Source organism: Sminthopsis crassicaudata, chromosome 3, assembly GCF_048593235.1.
Source record: "Sminthopsis crassicaudata isolate SCR6 chromosome 3, ASM4859323v1, whole genome shotgun sequence".
Lineage (NCBI taxonomy): Eukaryota > Metazoa > Chordata > Mammalia > Dasyuromorphia > Dasyuridae > Sminthopsis > Sminthopsis crassicaudata.
The window spans coordinates 283,499,710-283,522,604 of NC_133619.1; the positions used below are offsets into that span (position 1 = coordinate 283,499,710).

The 22,895-nt window shown below is 31.8% G+C and overlaps 1 protein-coding gene across 1 annotated transcript in view; it reads left to right on the top strand.

Moving 5' to 3' along the window:
- Nucleotides 1-22,895, top strand: part of DMD (dystrophin) — a 2,117,885-nt gene that overhangs the window by 580,263 nt on the left and 1,514,727 nt on the right. The window contains 1 exon segment of the mRNA XM_074300855.1: nucleotides 11,053-11,172. Within this exon segment, the coding sequence (XP_074156956.1) occupies nucleotides 11,053-11,172 (120 nt within the window).

Sequence of the window (22,895 nt, forward strand, 5' to 3'; positions counted from 1 at the left end):
TCTTATTTCAGTCCCAAAAAGTTTATCCAAGCCTTTATTAAGTAGAATAATGAAAAAAAAAAGTAATGTGACTCCATACCCTACCTGAGGACTCACCAGATAGCCACTACTATTTTACCTCACTTTTTGGCATGGGAAAAATAGGAATAAGATTCCTATTTTCTTTACCCTATCTTGAACAGTTTTATAAAAAGAAACATTGAATGATGTTCTCCCTTACACAAATTACAGAGCCCTCAATCAGATACTTGCAATGAAGAAAAAGAGGGACTATACTCATATCCATGCTCTCATTGCTTTCTTCACTCTGGCTTCTTATTCTCCATAATGAAACACACAAAACAAGTAATTATTACTTATCATTTTATTTAACTTGTGTTTAGGACTAATTAAACAGAACTGTAAATAAACATTAAAGAACAGGAAAACTTTGGATTTAACATCTGCCCTCGATCTACCTCCCAGACAAAGAGAGGAAGAGAAAGGAGAAACAGATACTTCACCATCTGCTATCAATTCTTCTAGAGGGAAAAGTTCCCCAAGACTAATTCACCCTAGGCATGTAACACTTATCTGTTAAATTGTGTGGATACAACAATGATGCTTTCTCTCCTTTTCTCTCTCTCTTTCTCTATCTGTCTCTCTATCTTTCTCTGTGTGTATGTATGTCTGTCTCTACTTTCCTCCTCTCAAAGTCTCTTCTTACATAGCTTGTGTCTCTATATACTTCCTAGCTCTATTGAGAGTTTCCTCTAAATTAAGGGAAAGTTAAAGTTGTGATTTTAAGACACAATTTTTCACCAAAAATATATTATATTTTCAGCATATATATATATATATATGTATATATATATATCTATTTATTTATCAGAGGGAATAATAAAAAAGCACAGATGCAACCAAATATGGTAGATATTAGGATGAGTAATCCCATTGTATTTACACCCTGCAGAGAGGGAAACTACTATAAAAATTCAGATTATATAAGTAACAGTAACAGAATTAAGGTGAAATAAGGTTGGAAAGTTGAAACTTCTTATAGGCAGAAATACATAGTATACTATCTGTATAGCTCTACAACATTATTTTTGTTTTCCATACTTATTATAAGTCACTTTTCAATACCTTAAGTATTGGAGTGAATTGATTACTAGCTATATCTATCTTCTGTGTTAATGACTTTGTGACTAGAGACTGCAGAACAAAGTTTAATTTATTTTTAGTGAACTTCCCATGTTTTCATATAATAGGAAAGCACCTTCAATTCAACCATGTTTAATTGATGCTTAATACATTCTTCTTATTCCCTAACACAGAGAGAAGTAAACAGAAACTTTTTTTTTCCCCCTGAGGCTGGGGTTAAGTGACTTGTCCAGGGTCACACAGCTAGGAAGTGTTAAGTGTCTGAGACCAGATTTGAACTGGGGTCCTCCTGAATTCAGGGCTGGTGCTCTATCCACTGCGTCACCTAGTTGCCCCCAGTAAATAGAAACTTAACTAATCATTGAATCATCTAGACAGAATCAGCCTTTACTTAGTGATAATAATATCAACTAAATGTGTTAAGACTCAAATTAGATCATTGTATGTGTAGTGCTTTACAAAACTTAAAGCATGATATTAACATCAGCTATAATCATCATTGTTATCTCTTTGCCACTAATCTCTTTATACTTGTATGGCTATCTCTATCAGTGAAGAAGGGAGAGATGCACAAGAGTCAAGTTTTACTTTGAACTCCATATTCTGAGTTAAATAGAGATTAATAAAGAACAATCAAATCATGGTGAAGTGTGATAAAAGTTAAATAACATACATATGTGGTGGAAACAACCAGTGTTGTTCCATTATATTTTTCACTAACCAAAGTTTTGCTCAGAGATACACTTAGAGAAATTAAATTTCCTTTGTTTACCTCTCCATAAGGAAGAAACAAGAGCAATGGGGGAAAAGGGAGGGAATTTACAAATTATAGAGAGGGAGATATTGGGTGGGGTCAAGAGAAGACTTCTGAATCTTTAGAGTGATCTAAAAGTGAAATCTAAAGTAATGCCTATACAATTCTAAAATTCTGTGATTTTCTGCATAAACAAAGAATGTATTTTCTGGCCCTACTATCTCCAGTCCACTGTGACTATATAACTTCTAATGGTGTGGAGGTGTGTATAAAATGTGCTGGTATCTCTTTTCTCTGCCATTGGCTTGAGCCCCAGTTGGCTGTATTCCTACATTCTTAGGGCTCCAGTAAATCGCACTCCATTTCTATTTAACCATTTAATATCAATTAGCTTTTACAAACAGTATATTTACTTTTAAAAAATGGATTAAAATGTTTGCAATAATTTTCCCTAACTCTGTTAGGGCATTATCTTTTCTATAATACCCCAGTTTCAGGGAATGGCGGAGTAGAGAATAGAATGGGCTTAAAACTTAGCTCAGGTCCTATAAAACACTGAAGAAACCAATATTTAGTGCATAGTTTGATAACAACATCCAGTTGATGTTCACACGTGGCTAAGTCTTAGCCATTGCTGGACAGGGTTCCTGATATTTACTACCAAATGTTGAACTTTAGAAAGATGAAATTTTTAAAAATAATTTTTAATGAATTAACAACTTATTGACATTTAACTTTCCCCCCATTAGCTTTAATTTTCTTTTTTTCTTCTTTTTCTTTTTATTATTTTTATTTTTTAAAAGTTTTTATTTACCATATATATGCATGAGTAATTTTACAATATTGAAAATTGCCAAACCTTTTGTTCTAATTTTTCCCCTCCTTCCCCTGCCCCAGATGGCAGGTTGATCAATACATGTTCAATATGTTAAAGCATAAATTAAATACAATATATGTATACATGTCCAAACAGTTGTTTTGCTATACAAAAGGAATTGGACTTTGAAATAGTGTACAATTGGCCTGTGAAGGAAATCCAAAATGCAGGCGGACAAAAATAGAGGGATTGGGAATTCTGTGTAGTAGTTCATAGTCATCTCCTACAGTTCTTTCACTGAGTGTGCTGGTTCAGTTCATTACTGCTCTATTGGAACTGATTTGGTTCATCTCATTGTTGAAAATGGCCACATCCATCGGAATTGATCATCATATAGTATTGTTGTTGAAGTATATAATGATCTCCTGGTCCTATTCATTTCACTCAGCATCAGTTCATGTAAGTCTCTCCAGGCTTTTCTGAAATCATCCTGTTGGTCATTTCTTACAGAACAACAATATTTCATAATATTCATATACCACAATTTATTCAGCCATTCTCCAATTGATGGGTATCCACGTAGTTTCCAGTTTCTGGCTACTACAAAGAGGGCTGCCACAAACAGAAAAATGAAATGTTTTAAGAAGCCTTCTGGTGCTTTCAAACTCAGCAGGTCACAGACTCCCCTCCCTTCACTGGTTATGAAGGTTTTCCAAGTGCTGAAACAGAGAAAGAAGCAGAATCTACTAGTCCTTTTATAATTTTTCCATATTCAATCAAAGAGTGTTTTCTTCAGAACATCTTTAGCCTGCCAGAACCAGTTATAAAATGTCTGTCTGCTCCACAATCTATCTCTCCTTGGAAATTTCCTCATATGTTATAATAATTCTCCTGGAGACAGCTTTTTCATGTCCTCCATTTGGAAACACCATCTGAAACATTCTATACATGCACCAAACTTTTATTATATTTATTATAATATTATAATATTAATATATTATATACTATATATAGTTGACCACTCTCACCTTCAAATAGCAACTCCATTTCTACACAGAAGAAATACTATTTTAAATCATCTAGACTCAATGCTATAGAGTTTATAATCCAAATGACAAATCAATAGATATTTAATAAATCCCCATTTTGTTCCTTCTTTCTGTCTAATGCTGATGATACAACAACAACAAAAAATGAAGTAGTCTCCCATGTCAAAGACATTGCAATATTTTTGGAAAGATAGATTATGTGTGTGCATGTGTAAATACAGAAAAAAATACAGAATTAATGTAGAATAAATGAAAAATAGCCAAGTATTGCTAGTATTTTGAGGAATCAGGAACGACATCAAGAAAAAGGTATTGAAAGAGTAAAGTTTTAAATTAAGGAATTGAGAAAGTCAGTGAATTGGAGTAATTTCCAATTAAAATAGAATTATCATTTTTAATATATTAGCTCAGCCTACCCATGAGCAAATGTTTTCCCATTGTGTAATCTGACTTTATATGAGAAATCTTTTGTAATTGTGTTCATATAGTTCCTGGGTTTCTCTTGGCTAAGGGACACCTAAATATTTTATTTTGTCTACAGTTTTTAAGTGGAATTTCTCTATTTCTTGCTTATGGGATTTGTCAGTAATACATAGAAATGTTGATGATTCATGTGAGTTTATTTTGTATCCTGCAACTTTGCTAAAAGTGGTTAATTGATTTGAGTAGGTTTATATCATCATGTCATCTGCAGAGTATGATAATTTTATCTCCTCATTGCCTATTCTAATTCTTTTTGTTTTCTTATTGCTAAAGCCAACATTTCTAGTACGTTGAATAATAGGGGCATCCTTGTTTCACCCCTGATCTTATTAGAAATGTATCCAGCTTCTCTCCATTTCAAATAATTCTTGTTGTTGGTTTTAGATAGGTACTGCTTATTATTTTAAGGAAATGTTATCCTTTATCCCTGTGTGCTCTAGTAGTTTTAGTAGAAATGGGTGCTGTACTTTATCAAAAGCTTTGTCTGCATCCATTAAGATTATCACATGATTTCTGGTGGTTTTATTACTGATATGGTAGATTATAATAATAGTTTTCCTGTTATTGATTCAGGCTTGCATTTCTGGTATAAATCCCACTTGGTCATATATATTATCTGCTGATAAATTGCTGTAATATCTTTGCCAATATTTTATTTAAATTTTTTGCATCAATATTCATTAGGGAAATTGCTCTATAATTTTCTTTCCCCTTTTTGACTTTTCCTGGTTTAGATATCAGTGCCATATTTGTGTCATTGAAGGAATTTGGTAGTTCTCCTTCTTTACCAATTTTTCCTAAATGGTTTACATAATATTGGAATTAATTATTCTTCAAATGTTTGGTAGAATTCACTTGTAAATTCATCTAGCCCTGAAAATATTTTCTTAGGGAGTTTATTAATGGCTTCTTCAATTTCTTTTTTGAAAATGGGACTATTTAAATAATGTATTACCTCTTCTGTTAACCTGGGCAATTTATATTTTTGAAAATATTTATCCATTTTGTTTAGATTGTCAGGTTTTTTTGCCACATAGTTGGACAAAATAGATCCTAATTATTGCTTTAATTTCTCTTTCATTGGTGGTGATTTCACCCTTTTCATTTTTTATGCTAGTGATTTTTTTCTCTTTTCTTTATTTAATCAAATTATCCAAAATTTTGTTTGTTGGCTTTTTCATAGAACTAACTCTTACTTGTATTACTTATTTCAATAGTTTTCTTATTTTTAGTTTTATTAATTACTCCATTGAGTTTCAGAATTTCTAATTTGGTATTTAACTGGGCTTTTTAATTTGTTCTTTTTAAGCTTTTTACTTGTATGCCCAATTCATTGATACCCTCTTTCTCTATTTAATTCATGTAGCTTTTTAGAGATAAAATATTTATTAAGAAGTGCTTTGGCTGCATCCCATAGGTCATTTGGTATGTTGTCTCATTATTAAAATTCTCTTGAATGAAAGTATGGATTGTTTCTGTGATTTGTTATTTGACCCACTCATTCTTTTGAATTAGATTATTTCCATTTGGTATTTAGTTTTTTGCCCCTAATTGAATTCTGCATTTCACTACAAGGTTTTTATTCCCTAAAATATGGTCAAATTTTGAGGAAGTGCTATGTACTACTGAGAAAAAAGTGTATTCATTTCTTTCTCTATTCAGTTTTCTCCAGTTATATCATATCTAGATTTTCTAGGATCCTATTAACCTCCCTAGTTTCTTCCTTGTTTATTTTGTGATTAGAATGTCAGATTCTGAGAGGGGAAGGTTAAGTTCCCCCTCTAATATAGTTTGCAGTATATATGTATATTAGGCAGAATTGTTATTTTTATTATATTAAGTCAACCTAGCCATGAACAATTAAAATTTTTCCAGCTTTTTAGACTTTATTTGTATGATAAGTGTTCCATAATTATGTTCATATAATTCTTGGATTTGGGGTAGACCCCCAAGTATTTTATTTTGTCTAGTATGAATTCCTCTTTCTATCTCTTGCTGATGGGCTTTGCAAATCATATATAAAAATACTGATGATTTTTCTGAGTATCTTTTATATCCTTGAACTTTGCTAAAGCTGTCAATTGTTTTCAGTAGGTTTTTGGATGATTTTCTAGAATTCCCTAAGTATATCATCATATCATCTGTGAAGAGTGATAGTTTTATTTTTTTCATTTTCCTATTTTGATGTCTTAATTCCTTTTTCTTTTCTAATTGCTAAAACTAATATTTCTAGTACAATGTGAGTAGTGATCATGGGCATCCTTGTTTCACCCCTGATCTTATAGGGAATGCTTCTCTCCATTACAAATAACTCTTGCTGTTGGTTTTAGATAGGGACTGCTTATTATTTTAAGGAAAGCTTTTATTCCTGTGTTCTTTAATGTTTTTAATAGGAATGAGTACTATAGTTTGTCAATAGCTTTGCTGCATCTATTGAGATTATCATATTATTTCTGTTGGCTTTGTTACTAATATGGATGATTGTGATCATAGTTTTGTTTTTTTTTTTTTTTGTTTTTTTTTCCCTGCTATTGAATCAGCAATGCATTCCTGGTATAAATCCCACTTGTTCATAGTGTATTATTCTGCTAATAAGGTGCTATAGTCAGTTTGCTAATATTTTATTTAAAATTTTTGCATTAATACTCATTAGGGAGATTGGTGTATAAATTTTCTTTCTCTGTTTTGACTTGTCTTAGTTTAGATATCAGTGCCATACTTGTGTCACAGAAGGAATTTGGCAGCACTCCTTCTTTACCTATTTTTACAAATCGTTTTGCAATGCTATTGTAAAATAGCATTAAAATTAACTAACCTTTAAATGTTTGGTAGAATTTACTTGTGAATCCATCTGGCCCTGGATAGTTTTCCTTAGGAATTTCATTATTGAGTTGTTTGATTTCTTTTTTCTAAAATGGAGCTATTTAAGTAATTTATTTCCTCTTCTGTTTTTTTCGGCAATTTATACTTTTGTAAATCTTTGCAGTTAGATTGTCAGGCTTGCTGTCATACAGTTGGGCAAAATAGATCCTAATTATTTCTTTAATTTCTTTGTCTTTGGTGGTAAGATCATCATTTTTCATTTTTGATGCTGATGATTTATTTGTTTCCTTTTTCTTATCAACTTAACCAATGATTTATCTATTTTGTTGTTTTTTTTTTCATAAAACCAACTCTTAGTTTTATTTATTAGGTCAATAGTTTTCTTAGCTTGTATTTTATTAATCTCTCCTTTGAGTTTTACAATTTCTAATTTGATATTTAATTGGGGTTTTTAAGATTTGTTATTTTTCTCACCTTTTTAGTTGCATGTCAGATTCATTGATTTCCTCTTTCTCTATTTTATTCATGTAACTATTTAGAGATATAAAATTTCCTCTAAGAATTGCTTTGGCTGCATTCCATAATGTTAATTCCATAATGTTGTCTCATTATTGTCATTCTATTAAGGAAATTATGGGTTGTTTCTGTGATTTGTTGTTTGACCCACCATTCTTTAGAATTAGATTATTTAATTTCCAATTGGTTTTTAGTCTATCTTCCCCTGCTCCTTATTGAATATAATTTTTATTGCCGTAAGGTCTGAAATGGAAGCATTTACTGTTTCTGCTTTTCTGCATTTGATTGTGAGTTATTTATGCCCTTTTATATGGTCAATTTTTGTGTAGGTGCCATGGATTTATTGTTTTGTTGATTGTGTACATACATACATAAGATATAAATACATATTTCTGAAAGTCATTTGTAAACATTTACCAGCTTCCTCTCATTATATCAATAGATATTATAGTATTTAAAATTAATATGTCAGCATAATTATGAAAATACTTTTGGTTTCATGAAATACTTTAAATAATCTGGAGGATACTATAGGATTCTTGGTATTACATTTTTTTGAAAATAATGTGTTACACAATATAATAATAGAATCACATTCTTTCCCCTCACCTCTTATAGGATATGGAGAAAGTAATTTATGGCCTAATAAATGTCAGTAATTTTTTTGTTTGTTTTATTTTGTTGTTTTTTTATGGATTGGGTTTGGAGGACAGGGGATTTCAGAAATTTGGGTAATAATATTAAAAAAACTTTGGATGGTTCATAATGTTCCTAAAGTCTAATGTGTAATTGTGGTAATTGTAATTGTGGTAATTGTTACTGAATGCAAACCATCCCATTTGCTTAGTACTTCCTGCAGAATAATCTGTTCAATGGAGGCATTCTGTCTGATTTAGTAATATATGGACAATGAAAACACTGCAAGTGGGGTTATTTAGCACGTACTCTGCTTTTTGTGGCACCTGAACATGATCAGTTTGGTTGAACAAATGAATTTCTGTATAGGAATGGAGAGAGAAAGTTGAAAGAAGATTTACTTTTTGTAAAAATTACAACTTGAAAAAATGCTAAATAAATTACACATCAGTATTGTGTATGATCATTTTATGTAGCAAACCAAGGTGCACCAAAAATATTTTAATATTTCTCACAAATTTATTTGAAATCTTTTGCATACTATAAAATTTTTAAAATGCTAACTGAAAATAATTTGTAAGAACAACTCAAGAATTTGTTTCTATTTTCTGTTTTACAGCAAAAATATTTTTTATAAATTTGTTCAAGAGAAAAATATTAACAGTACACAAAACATTAGTATACATACAGCATAGATGTAGACATTTTCTTCCAAATTGCCTCATGTAGTCATTTAGAGACAGAAAGGAAAACAAGAAATTTTACAATGTTTTAAAATATTTGAAGTTGAAAAGTAAAGATGATTGAATAAAAAAAAAGTCTAAGATTGTAAGAGTTTAATACAGTATTCAATATGGTTAATCTGTTTGAAGCATAGAACATAAATATTTAATAGTTAAATATAGCCCAGTAAAGTTTCTTTGATATGGCCATTCCTGAATGTCTAGCTCTTTACTCAGTGACTAGAGCTACAAAGTCTTAAATAACCAATAAGTTTTTGACTAGAAGCATTATTTTTGACTTCCAAATAATTTGTCATAAAATTTATTCTCATTTTTTTTTTTTTTTTTTTTTTTTTGCTGAGGCAATTGGAATTAAGTGACTTGCACAAAGCCACAAAGCCAGGAAGTATTAAGTGTCTGAGGTCAAATTTGAACTCAGGTCCTCCTTACTTCAGGGCTGGTGCTTTATCCATGACATCAACTAGATGGCCCATAAAATTTATTAATAAAACTATTTAAATATTCAATTTTAAATTTATTTAATATATTTAAAATATTTAAAATACATTCACATTACCTCTCTCAATCCCCTGACCCTTTGACAAAAAATTATTTCAATTAGTGTTTTCTGTCAGGAGACCCTAGCACAATATGTGGCACTGTAACAGGAACAGAATTTGTTGAATTGAAATGACTTGTGCAGAAAATCTTAAATATCTGATATGTAAAATGTAGTGTCTTGTCTATATTGAGATAATGAAAGCTATGGTATGGTGAGACTTCTACCATACAAATCTTCTTGGAATGATCTTGAATACTCTTATATAAGTAAGTCTAAGAGGGTTTTTGTAACATAAGCAATTTTCTCTTGCACATGAGGGGAGTTCTCAATCCAGGGCCATAGTTTTCCTTTAATCCAGATTGTATAGGACTTGTGAAAGCATTTTTGTAATCACTATCAGCTGATAATGATCTGAAAGCCAGGTACAATAACTCACAGTTTTAGTTCTTTAAATTAATAATCCTGTATGACCCTTGAATTTTATTTTGAATAATTTTTTTAAAATTTCCCCAGCAGGAGAAGGAGGTGGATAGTCATGAGATAAAGGAGAAAGTGATGTTGATTGAGGTGTCTACTTGCTTATCTAGTCCCTAAATCAATTATCTTTGGCCGAGAGAGGGATGGGGATAAGAGGGGTAGTTGAGGGAAGGTTTGCAAGAATCATAATGACCAGGTTTACATAGTTTACAAGATATTAAAAGTCAATGAATATTCAAGTATGATAGTGAGCACCAGTAATCCCATCTACTTGCTACTTAGGGGAGCTGTTGAACTGCTTGTGCATCTACAAAGACTTAGCACTGATATGGGAAACCCTTAGGAAGGGGAGATGTAAGGAAAACCAAGGTCACAAATGGAGCAGTTCATTCCTTCTGAATTAGTCAGCCATGAGATCTGGCTTGTTAATAGTAGGATCAGGTTCATGAGTTATTATAACATTTTCAACCTGGGTGAAAAATCAGTGACTCTTATGGCTCTTAAACTCCAAATTAAGGTATGTTCTAAACCTTTGTCTCTTTCACTTTTGTCTATTAGGAGCAGTGACAGTCTTGATATTCCCATGGACTACCACATATAGACACTAAAGACAGTATTTCTGAGACAAATTGACCTTATATATATATATATATATTTTTGTTTACACATAGTTATTTGCATGTTGTCTCCCTCATTAAATTACAAATTCCTTCAGAGAAGTAATCTTTTCTTAAAATTTGACTTTCTATCACCAGTCAGTGTTTAGTATAGTAGCTGGAACATCGTGCTTAATGAATTTTAAATGCATGTTTGCACAATATTGTCAGAAGTAAGATGAAATTTCCAGGATGAAAGAATTTCCAAAATATTAATCACAATTTAGCTGTAGAATAATTTAAAAAACAAACAAAAAAAAAACACTCATCTTTGAGAAGTTAATATAGCTGTGTGTTTTGTTTGAATTAATTGATAATAATTGGCATTTATGATCCAATTTAAGATGTTATTTAAGATGTACTAAGAATTCATGGAGGATATTTTCTCTTTCTTCCAATCATTTTGGTTTCCAGGTGCTTCAAGAAGATTTAGAGCAAGAACAAGTAAGAGTCAATTCTCTCACTCACATGGTGGTGGTGGTGGATGAAACTAGCGGTGACAAAGTAACTGCTGACCTAGAGAAACAGTTACAGGTAACTGAATTTATTAATTAATAGAGTAATATTCATTATAATAGAATTAATAGAATACATACATATATATATATATATACATATATTCCACATAATAGAATTAATAGAATAAAATTCATTAGAATAGAATAACTTATTAATAGAATAAAAGGCAACCTGAGTATTTAGAATATATCTAAGTTGCCCTTAAAGAGTCTAAAAATCAATATTGAATACATTTATCAAAATGCCCCATAATAAATTAATCTTCTTCCCTTATCCACACATATATATTGGTTTCCTCTTGTTTTATGTGTACTGTTTTCATTCATTAGAATGCTGAATTTTGGCAAAGGATCTCATCTGTAACTGAGTTATATTTGCTTTATCAGAATCCCTAACAATGGAAAATATTTCGTATAAATATTAAGGATGAATGGAAATTTACAAAATTACATGACTTTTGTCCTTTAAAACTTTTCATCTATAGTGAGAGGAAAAGGAAAACAACAACAATAACAACAACAACAATGCAATAACCTTTATATTATTTCTTAGGGGGCTGTACACATTTGGGCAAATTTTGGCTTAAATCCAATCCTTAGAAACATAACCCATAATCATTTTATGATGATTTATTCTGAATCACATGGGTGATAATGTTATAACCAAAGCATCTATTTCCCATATCTATTAATTTGCCTTGATTGATCCCTTTATACTTTTCTCTTTGAACCACTAATTTCTTTCAAGATTCTACTTAAGCATCCTCTTTCTTGGGGGCCTTTCCCTGTGTCCCTATTTCTGTGTCCCTACCACTGCTTAAAACTCAAAGAACTTGACGGTGCCCTAGACCCTCCTAGAGGACACTGTTCTATAATCGATAAACCCCAAGACACCTCACCCCTTCTTGCTTGACAGCCTATATACTGCCATTGTCAGCTCACCCCAACAGGGTTCAAAAGTGAGCAAAATCATGAAACTATAAAAACGTTAGGTCAAGGTGTAGCATATGGAGGGGGAAGTAATGGGCTACATTTTCTACTCTAGAACACAACGAAATGTCTATTGAAATAAAGATATGAAGGAGGATTTAGCAGTAAATTAAGAATAAAGAGCTTAATTGAAATCAGCAATAGGATGTACACACACCGCCCGTCACCCTCCTCAACAAAGTAACTTATCTATACCTAATAAGAATACGTCAAAAAGAGGAGAAAAGTCGTAATGTGGTAAGTGTACTGGAAGGTGCACTTGGAATATCAAAATGTAGCTTAACTAAAGCATTTAGTCTACACCTAAAAGATTTCAGCTAACCCTGATCATTTTGAGTGAGACCTAGTCCTAAAATATAAACAATCTAACTATTTTACTTAATTTTCAAAACATTTATTAATCCTAGTATAGGCGACAGAACAGATATTTTATAGGCACGATAACGAGAGTACTGTGAGGGAACTTTGAAAGATCCTTAAAAAACCTGTAAGCAATAAAAAGCAAAGATTACACCTTATACCTTTTGCACAATGATTTAGCTAGTCAATTCTGACAAAAAGAATTAAAACCCGACTTCCCGAAATTAAGTGAGCTATTGTAGAACAGTTGACAGAACGAACTCGTCTATGTGGCAAAATAGTGAGATGATTTTACAATAGAGATGAAAAGCCTAATGGAACTTAATGATAGCTGGTTGTCCAAAAAACAAATTTAAGTTCAACTTTAAATTTAACTCAAGTACTACTAAACCTAACTTAAATTTAAATGATAATCAAAAGGGGGACATCTCTTTTGATATGTAAACAAACTTCTTTAGAAGATAATGAAAATTTTACAAAAACATTGTAGGCCTAAAAGCAGCCATCAATTAAGAAAGCTGTAAAGCTCAAATTAACATAATACTTAATCCCAAAAATACATCAAAATCCCTACATTAATATTGGACAATTCTATAATAATATAGAAGATATAATGCTAATATTAGTAACATGAACAAATTCTCCTTGCATAAACATAATTTCAGCCTGGAACAACCATTACTACTTAATCAAACAAATAGCCGCATCCACACACTAGCACTCTATTACAATTACATAGGCCTAATGTTCTTCCCACCAAATATCTCATGACCATTTTTCATGCTTGAGTGTGAGGGAGATGAGGGGAGGGGAAGAAAAAGGAGATGGGGTGGGGAATGTGAGAAAAAGAGGGAGAAAGAGAGAGAAAGGATGCAAAAAGACAGGTTTTGAATGCAGGACTCTAAACTAGTCACCTAAACTCTTAGTAACTTGGACACACTTTGTACACATAAATACCGAAGAAAATTGTTTTGGTAGAAATTCTTAATTAAGAGTTCCCTACCTACATCACTGAAATAGCAGATCTGATTTAAAAAAAATAGATTTAAATATAGAGGGATTATAGCATAAACAAGGACCTCCTAAATCACAAAGGATATATTTAAATAATTATGAAATGAAGCTGCATTTAATATTATTTCCTTAATCTCACAGTTGCATATTAGGAAAAATAAAACCATCATTTTAGAGTTCAAGGCAAAGAATAAATCAGTAAAATTAATGGAACAGAGAGAAGGAGTTCAAAATGGAAATATATAGGTAAGCAAAAAGTTTCCTAACTCAATAAACTTGCCAAATACACAGTACCTGATTTAGGAACCTGAAGATTATGGTTATGAACTAAATTCTTCTCCCTTCTTCCCCCACTTGAAGAAATCACAAATAATGTTTAAAACAAAGACGGAATGTTCTTGCTGTTTGATGAAGAAGAGGAATTCATATAATAGTAATATTGCCTTTAGACTTATTAATAAGAATGATTAAGTCACAGAAAAGATAGAAGACATTCCTAGAATGAAGCAAGCAAAAGGAGCTGTTGGGGAGGAAGAAAAATAATATGTGAAAGAACAGACACAGAATATCAGGAAAATAATAATCCTTCCTCAGACACTTAGTAGCTTTGTAAACTAAGTGCTACATGCTTTATTTTCCTTATTTGTTATTATGAAGAGGTTGGACTTGATGATCTCCAATATTTTTTTCCAGCACTAAATCTATTATTGTATAACCTAATTCTTAGGGAAGGGATAGAACTAAAGCATAAAAGGGAAATTGGTCCAGGATTCTATTCTGGAGCCATTTGGAGAAAATGAGTGTGACCCAACTTAACTTCAGAGAAAGAGCAAAAAAAAAAATTCTGATTAAAACATTACAAAAATAAAACAACAGTCTAGACAGAAAATGTGAAAGGAAAAGGAGTTCATTATTACAGTCTGGTGCCATACTATAAGAAAAAGTGTTAGGTGTCCAAAGATAGTAGTTTCTGTGAAAAAAGATTGTCTTCCTTTATGATCACAGAATGCTACTATTGAAAAAAAAAATCAGAAACATGCCTTTTATTTTAGGCACAAATATGGCTAATTAGCATATCTACTATCCAAGTCAGTTCTAAGTTGGAGGAATTTACAAATTTGCATAATTTGTCCATATCTATGAATATTTCTCTTCCCCCAAAATAATTGGAGGTAATCTTTATAGCGAGTTAAGTGGCACAATAGATGTAGTGTACAACCTTCAATCAGGAAGAACTTAGTTGAAATCCAGCCTCATGCATTTAGTAGCTGTGGAGCTCTGGGCAAATCATCTAATTTCTTGTTGTCTCAGTTTCTTCATCTGTAGAATGGACATCATACATAAACCTCCCAAATTTGCTGTGAGAATCAAATGATGTAATAATTATAAAATGCTTAGTTTAGTGTTTGGTACACAGTAAACTTTAAATAAATGGTAGCTATCATCATTATTACTAAAGAATGCTTGAAGAAAGAACATCCCATAACATATTAAAATACAGCTTTGAGTGAACATTCTAGAACCAAAATCATTACTCTTTGTAATTCTTTGACCATTGATTGCAAGGGATTCTTCCTAGCAATCAATATCTTCATCTTTTTTTGAATGGAGAAAGGTAAGTCTCAGGGCCAATTGCTCTGGGGGATGGAGGAAAAAGTGCCAGATGCACAATCACTTTCCAAAGATGAAGAAGTCAAGGATCTTCACTGGGCTTGAGGTAATTAATTAAAGTTTATTTTCTGTACTTTATCCATTTATCGAAGACAAGTCTTTTTCTTTCCTTTTCTCCCCATCATTTTTTACTTTTCTAAATAGATAAATCTAGAAAAGGTTATGAGACTTTATACTATTTCCAGAGATACTGAATATAATTTCACATTATGCCTCCTCTTTGCTTCATTAAATTGCCAATGTCTTGAATTAACAATTGCTATCACCAAATATATATAAAATATATGCTTATAATCAATGGATAAATTAAACAGCAAAAAAACTCACAAAAATCTGATTTATAGGAAGTTCTGGAATTATTTGTAATGTTACATTGTGAAATTTTATCCTGGGATCTTGTGCAATTTTTTTTCTTCTCATTACTATATAGAGTCAGAAATTAAATTCAACCAAAAGAACTACCAATTAAAATGCCTTACTATCAAACAACTTTGAAGCAGAAATTAGTTTATAGATGATATAAAGAAAAAACAAATGAGAAAAATAATAGAAATAAAACATTTTTAGTAATTATATTTCTATTTCCTGATATCTAAAACCAGCTAAATAGATTTGGAAATACAAAGCTGTTGTGTCAAATATTTAAGATAACATTTAATTAATCATTATCAGCTTTTTTTGTATGACATTTGTGCTATTTGAATACATAGAGAACAGAACACAAGAAAAATAGCTTTTCTCTGATTTCATCTGGAACTATCAGGAATATGTATAGAAACGTAGGAAAATACACAATCCCAGTTAACCTAATTGAAATGTCCTCTTAAACATTTTATTCACTATTTAAGCACATAAATTAAAAAAAAAAAGTAAAATAATTAGGGTTCATGTTGATAGGAGAAAGAAATTGGAAGAAAAGGAAACCCATTATCAAGATGCTAAGGCTATTCACTTCAGGGGAAAATAATGGGAAATGTTCAGATGTTTCTTCCCAGTTCTTTACTGTCTACTTATCTAATAGACAAATTTATGAAAGGTGAGGGAAAAAACCAGCAGTAGTCTTTAAAACTGTTGTAAATATTTTGAGCAAGGCAAGTGACAGAAATGGAGCCAGGAAATTACACAGGAACAAATCACACATAAGTGTGGAGTGTGAATGGGAACACTGCAGATTTTGATGTACAGACTCTTTAACAGTTTCTAGGAAACCAACTGACAAAATTCATGATCTGCTAACTTGTGTGTGACTATTTTTTTTCTCACATGGATTACATGCCAGCCCCAACACATTGACCAGTCTTTCAGTTTGGCAGCAAGTTCTTATATACCATTCTAGTTCTCCAGAAGCATTCAGCACACTGCATGAAAGGTTTGGAAAAGCAAAATAAAGACCATCTGGTTTGCCTGAGGTGGAAGTTACTACATAATACTTCTTTAGAATGTGGTTTACTACTAAATAACAGGGTCAGGATTAATGGTAACTAATGTTGTTCCTAGCATAGTTTAAAATGACGATGAAGTATATCTTCTGTGTTTTACTTATTTTTTGTTTTAGCAAATCCCCAAATTTGTTTAATTAGGGTGTCTGAAGGGGTGATAGATTCACTTCCTACCAGGATTTTCCCTTCCCAATGCAACATGGATCAGGCCAACTTTTATTTATTTATTTGTTTGTTTATTTGTTTCTCTTTGTTTTGGTTTCCTCTAAAAGGTAACAAAACTTTCTTTGGAACTGGATTGTCTCTGGCTATGTTTATTTGGATTTGTGGTCTGAGAGCATTAAAAAGACCTTCCCACAAGGAGGTAGAGTTCTTTGTACTTATCAGATGTTCCAAGTCCCCCAAAATTCCTACTCCCTGACCTCCTGACAAAAACTTATTCCATATAGACAGGTGAGAGGGAGCAGATAGCAGGGAATCTACCCAATCTAAGTGATTTAGGATCTTTATTAAGTATTATTTCTGAGATAATGGTCAAGTAAACCTCTTTTTGCCATATGTTGAATGACTTATGACTATCTCATATTTTGAATTTGAACAGGGAAGTAGCCCCAATTAATAGAAAAGAATGATACAATAAAAAAAAATTAGTTTCAAATGGTTTAACCACGTTTTGCCATTTTTTGAGGTAAATACCACATTTTAGAAACTAGATGTAGTTTTCTAAAATGATGCTTTAGCAACATATTTTATATAGTAAGCCATTATGCATTATGTTTCTAATGTATTTCATGATGATAAAATGTTCCTAAGATGCAGTGTTGCATTATGGCTAGAGGATTACTCTCCAAGACAGTAAAACCTGAGTTAAAAATACTACCTCTGATATAATATGACTATGTCATTGGACAATTCATTTAACTTCTCAGTATCTAAGCAATGTTATGATTAAGTTGAAGAGAACAATACTATTATCTTCACCTGAATGTTCCATACAGGAATAATATCACAAGTTAATAGGCAATTATTAAATGCCTTTTATTTACCAGACACTGGAAAGCACTAGACATACCACAAAAAAGACAAAAGTTCGTGATCTCCAGGAGTCTAATGGAGAAAGACAACAAGAAAATAATATGCACAAACAAGCTAGATATTTGGATGTAAAGGAAATTATTAACAGATAGAACATCCTATCTCTATCTTCTTTTCACTATTTCTTTTTTTAAGCACACCTTCCTCTATACAACTGATAGTTAATAGTATGCTACATGGATAGCAGTTCTTAAACACCCATATGTAGCCATATGTATGAATAATTTATTGACATTATTTTTTTTAAATTCAAGTCTCTCCCACACCCTCATACTGCCCCTCATACTGAGAAGACAAGCATTATGAACTAGTACAATTTGAAATATAATTTTCTCACTTTTTCTTGTTTTCTCAAAAGGAAATATATTTTGCATGATTTCAATTATCCACATGAAATCATTAAAATATATTTCCATGTTACACATATTTCACAAAAAGCAAGAAGAAGTGAGAAAATTTACTTCGGATCGCACTCAGAGTTAATCAATTTTCTCTCTGGATTTGAGTAGAATTTTTTTTTTCCATCATGAATCCTTTGGAATAATCTTATATCATTGTAAATTGTCTTAAATCAGAGTAACCAAGTCTTCCACAATTTTACCATTATAATATTGTCATTACTGTGGGCAGTGATCTTCTGATTCTTCTCACTTCATTTTGCATCAGTTCATATAGCTCTTGTCATGTTATTTTTCCCTAAAATTATCCTCTTGTCATATTCTAAAATATAGTCATACTCTTTCACAATCATGGGCTATAACTTGTTCAGCCATTCCATTAGTGAACATCCCCTCAATTTTTTAATTCTTTGCTACCACAAAAAGAATTGGTATAAATATTTTTCTACATATGGACATGTCTCCCCCACTTTTTTTTTCTTTAATCTCTTTGGGTTACAGACCTAGTAGTGGTATTTTTGGATCTAGAAGAATATACAATTTTATAGCCCTTTGGACTTAGTTCAAAATTGCTGTTCAGAATAGTTAGACCAGTTTGCTATTCCACCATTCATTCATTGGTGTAACTTTCCTTTTCCCTTTTTCTCTAGCACTTATTATTTCTGATAGATATAAGGTGGTACCTTAGAGTTTTAATCTGCTTTTATTTAAATAAATTATTTAGAGTATATTCCCCTCATCACTGTAGAAAGCTTTAATTTCTTCTTCTGAAAATTACCTGCTTATATCTTTAACCATTTATCTATTAATCAATAAATCTTATTTTTATAAATTTGACTACATTCTGTATTCAGTTTATATCTGAGAAATGAGGCCTAAATCAGAAAACTTTCCATAATACTTCATTTTATATGGTACTTTTTTTTTTTTAGCAAAATAGAATTTTCCTGCTTATCCCTTTTAATTAAATCTATTTTTGATTTTGCTTTGCTGAGATCATGATTGCTGCCCCTGCTTATTTTCTTTTTAGTTCTACTGAAAGCATATTAGATTTCTGTTTCAGTCCTTTATTTTAACATTATGTATGTTTTTCTCTTTCAAATGTGTCTCTTGTACACAACACATTGTTGGATTCAGATATCAAATTAATTCTGGTGTCCCTTTTATTTTATGGGTAATCTTATCCCAGGTATATTCACAGTTATAAAAGGGTAATTTCTTTTTATCCCATTTTTTCTGTTTCTTTTCCTTTCTCTCTTTTCCTTTTGTTTCTTCTTAAAAGTCTATTTTATGGGGGAACTGGGTGATGCAGTGGATAGAACACCAGCCCTGAAGTCAAAGGGATCTGAGTTCAAATCTGGTCTTAGACACTTAACACTTCCTATGTGTGTGACCCTGGACAAGTCACTTAACCCCAATTGCTTCAGGGGGGGAAAAAAAGTCTATTTTACTGCTTACCACTGCCTCTCTTAATCTATTCTTTCTTTTATCCCTTTCCTCTTTTATTACCTTACTGGGTAAGTTATATTTCTATACACTTCTGAATATGTGTTCTTTCCTCTTTGAACCAATTTTGATGACTAAGGTTCAAGCATTGCTTGCCATCACTCTTTATTTCCCTCTTTGCTATAAAAACTCTTCTTTACATACCTCTGTTATGTGAAAAAAAATTCTTCATTCTCTCTCCCCCTCCATTCTTTCCTCAGTGTATCCTTTTTTTTCACCCCCTCATTTTTTTATGCAGATAATTCCCACATAATCAACTAACATTCATATCCTCTACCTATGTAAATTCTTTTAACTACTCTCATAATGATAAAGTTCTTAGGAATTACATTTGTCATCTTCCCATATAGGAATGTAAACAGTTTAATTTTATTGAATCCCTTATGATTACTCTTTCACATTTACATTTTAATGCTTCTCTTGAGTCTTGTATTTGAATGTCAAATTTTCTATTTAGCTGTAGTCTTTTCATTAGGAGTGCTTGAAAGCCTCTATATTACTGAAATATTCAATTTTCCCCTGAACAATTACTCAGGTTTTAGGGATAGATTATTTTTGGTAATAATCCTAGCTCCTTCGATTTCAGGAATATTATTTTCCAAGATTTATACTACTTTAATATGGAACTTGTTAAATCTTGTGTGATCATAGCTATGACTCCCCAGTATTTTAAGTTATTTCTCTCTAGATGTTTGAAGGAATTTCTCTGACCTGAAATTTATGAATTGAACTATAGTATTTCTGGGTGTTTTTATTTTGGGATCTCTTTTAGTAGATGATCATTGGATTCTTTCAATTTCCATTTTACCTTGTGGATCAAAAATAAAAGGAAATTTTTCCTTGATAATTGATTGAAATGTGTTCTTAAAATATCCCTTCTTGATCTATTTTCCAGATTAGTCAAGATATTTCACATTTTCTTCTATATTTTTTTCATTATTTTCATTGTTTTAACTTTTTTTGTTTGTCTCATTAAATCATTAATTTCTACTTGCCCAACTACAATTTTATGATTTATTTTCTTCAGTTATTTGTTTATGTTCAATTCTATTTTTAAGGTATTATTTTCTTCAGTATTTGTGCTCCTTTTACCAGTTATTGATTCTTTTTTTATAATATTCATAAATCACTCTCACCTCCCCCTTTTTCCCTCTATCATTCTTAACGTTTTTCTTTAATGCTTCTATAAATTCATGTTGTGCTTTGATCCAATTAAAATTTTTCTTTGAAACTTTGTCTTCTTCTGATTCTATTTTTTGGTATTCTTTGCTGACACTCATGGTAGATTTTTATGGTAAAATTCTGGGTTTTTTTGTTGTTATGTCATTTTTTTCAATCTATTTCTTGACTTTGAATTTTAGGATAAATTTGAATTCTCCTGATCTATGAATGGGGAGGCCTTGTCACAAGTTTCAAGCTTTTTGTGCTGCTATTTTTAGAACTAATTCTGGGGATGCGGCAAAAAGCACCAAGTACTACCTGTTGAAGAGTAGCTACAGAAGCAGATAGAGCTAGGCCTCAATTGGTATCTAGCCAGTGGTCCTCAAACTTTTTAAATAGAGGCCAGTTCACTGTCCCTCAGACTGTGGGAGAGCTGGACTATAGTTAAAACAAAAACACACTCTGTCTCCACCCCTCAGCCCATTTTCCATAACCCAGTGGGCCCCATAAACATCCTCAGCCTGCTGCATCTGGCCCATGAGCCTTAGTTTGAGAACCCCTGATAGACAGTTCTAGCTCAACCTAGAGCTAGACTCTAGAGAGTCTTATTCCAAGCCACAGAAGGAGGTTTAACTAGACACTTCCAAAAATGTGGCTTACTCTTTACCACTACTCAAAACTAACCAGAGCTTTCACACTATCCACAAGGATAACATAATTTGACCTAAATATAAGACCCCAAACCCAGATACTATATGAGTAAAAAGAAGAAAATGCCAAACAAAATTAAGAAATACCTTGTACTAACAGTTACCCAAGAAGTAAATCCACAAAAAACAACAACAACAACAACAACAACAACAACAACAACAACAACAACAACAACAACAACCAAAACCCTACAACAAATTCAAGTAAAATCTCTGAGGAAAAAAAGGCCTTCTCCATAACAACTATAAGAGTAATTAAAAGAATTTATTTCCCATCAAGAAATATAAAACATGCACAGGAATTAAAGGAATACCTAAACAGATAAGGAAAATACATGATGCATTCATGTTAGCACATAAAGTCCCTTCAGAAGGCAAATGAGTTGCAAATGTGGTATCCTAATATTCCATGTAAATTATCCTCCTTCACATATAATGAAGTCATTTTGTGAGATAGACAGAGAGAGAGAGGGGGGGGGGGGCTATTATTGAGCTATTTTTTTTTTCTATTAGACCTGTACTTTCCAAATAAACCACTATAATAATGAGGTATGAGGAGGTCCCAATCTTTTGCTCCTTCATGCTCTAATATTCTTAATCTCCTTGAGTTAGGAGGTCACATAGTTGATATTATCATAGCATTACAGGATTATATCACTTTTAGGAATAAAATGAACCTCACAGACTATCTAGTCTAACTTATACCCAAAAGGAATTTTCACCATAACTTCCTACAGAAGACCCTATTAAAATATCATTGATAACAAGATCACTTCACAAGGCTACCTATTCTGCATTTGGCCAACCCAGGAGGGGAGGAAGTTTTCCCAATATATGCAAATTAAATTAGCCTCTTTGCAACTTTTACCCACTGCTTCAAGCTTTGCCATCTGGAGCCACATAGAACAATTATAATTGCTCTTTAATGAGAAAATCCTTCAAATACTTATCAAGAGGAAATAACTTGTGATAAGTTTCCTGCTAAGAGACCTCATTTGGAGTTGTCTTTTTTTTTTTTTTTTTTTTTTGCAAGATGATAATGATATATTCATTTCTTTTAGGAGAGAGGTAGACTCAATAAATTGAACAACTCATAAAAAGGTATAGGAATTTGTTGATCAACTCCCATCATAAAGAAGAATGATAGTCAAAAATCATTTATTAAATGTCTGTTTTGTCTCAAGCTCTGGGTTTAGGACAGGAGATACAAAAGATGGTAACAATACTCCCTTCCCCCAAGGCATTTATATTCTAATGGATGTGTCATCATGTAAATCACACAGAGATACATATACACACATATATGCACAGAGAGAGACAGAAAGGGAGGAGAGAGAACACACAGAGAGACAGGGGAGACAGATATACATAGAGAGACACATGAGAGTAGAGAGA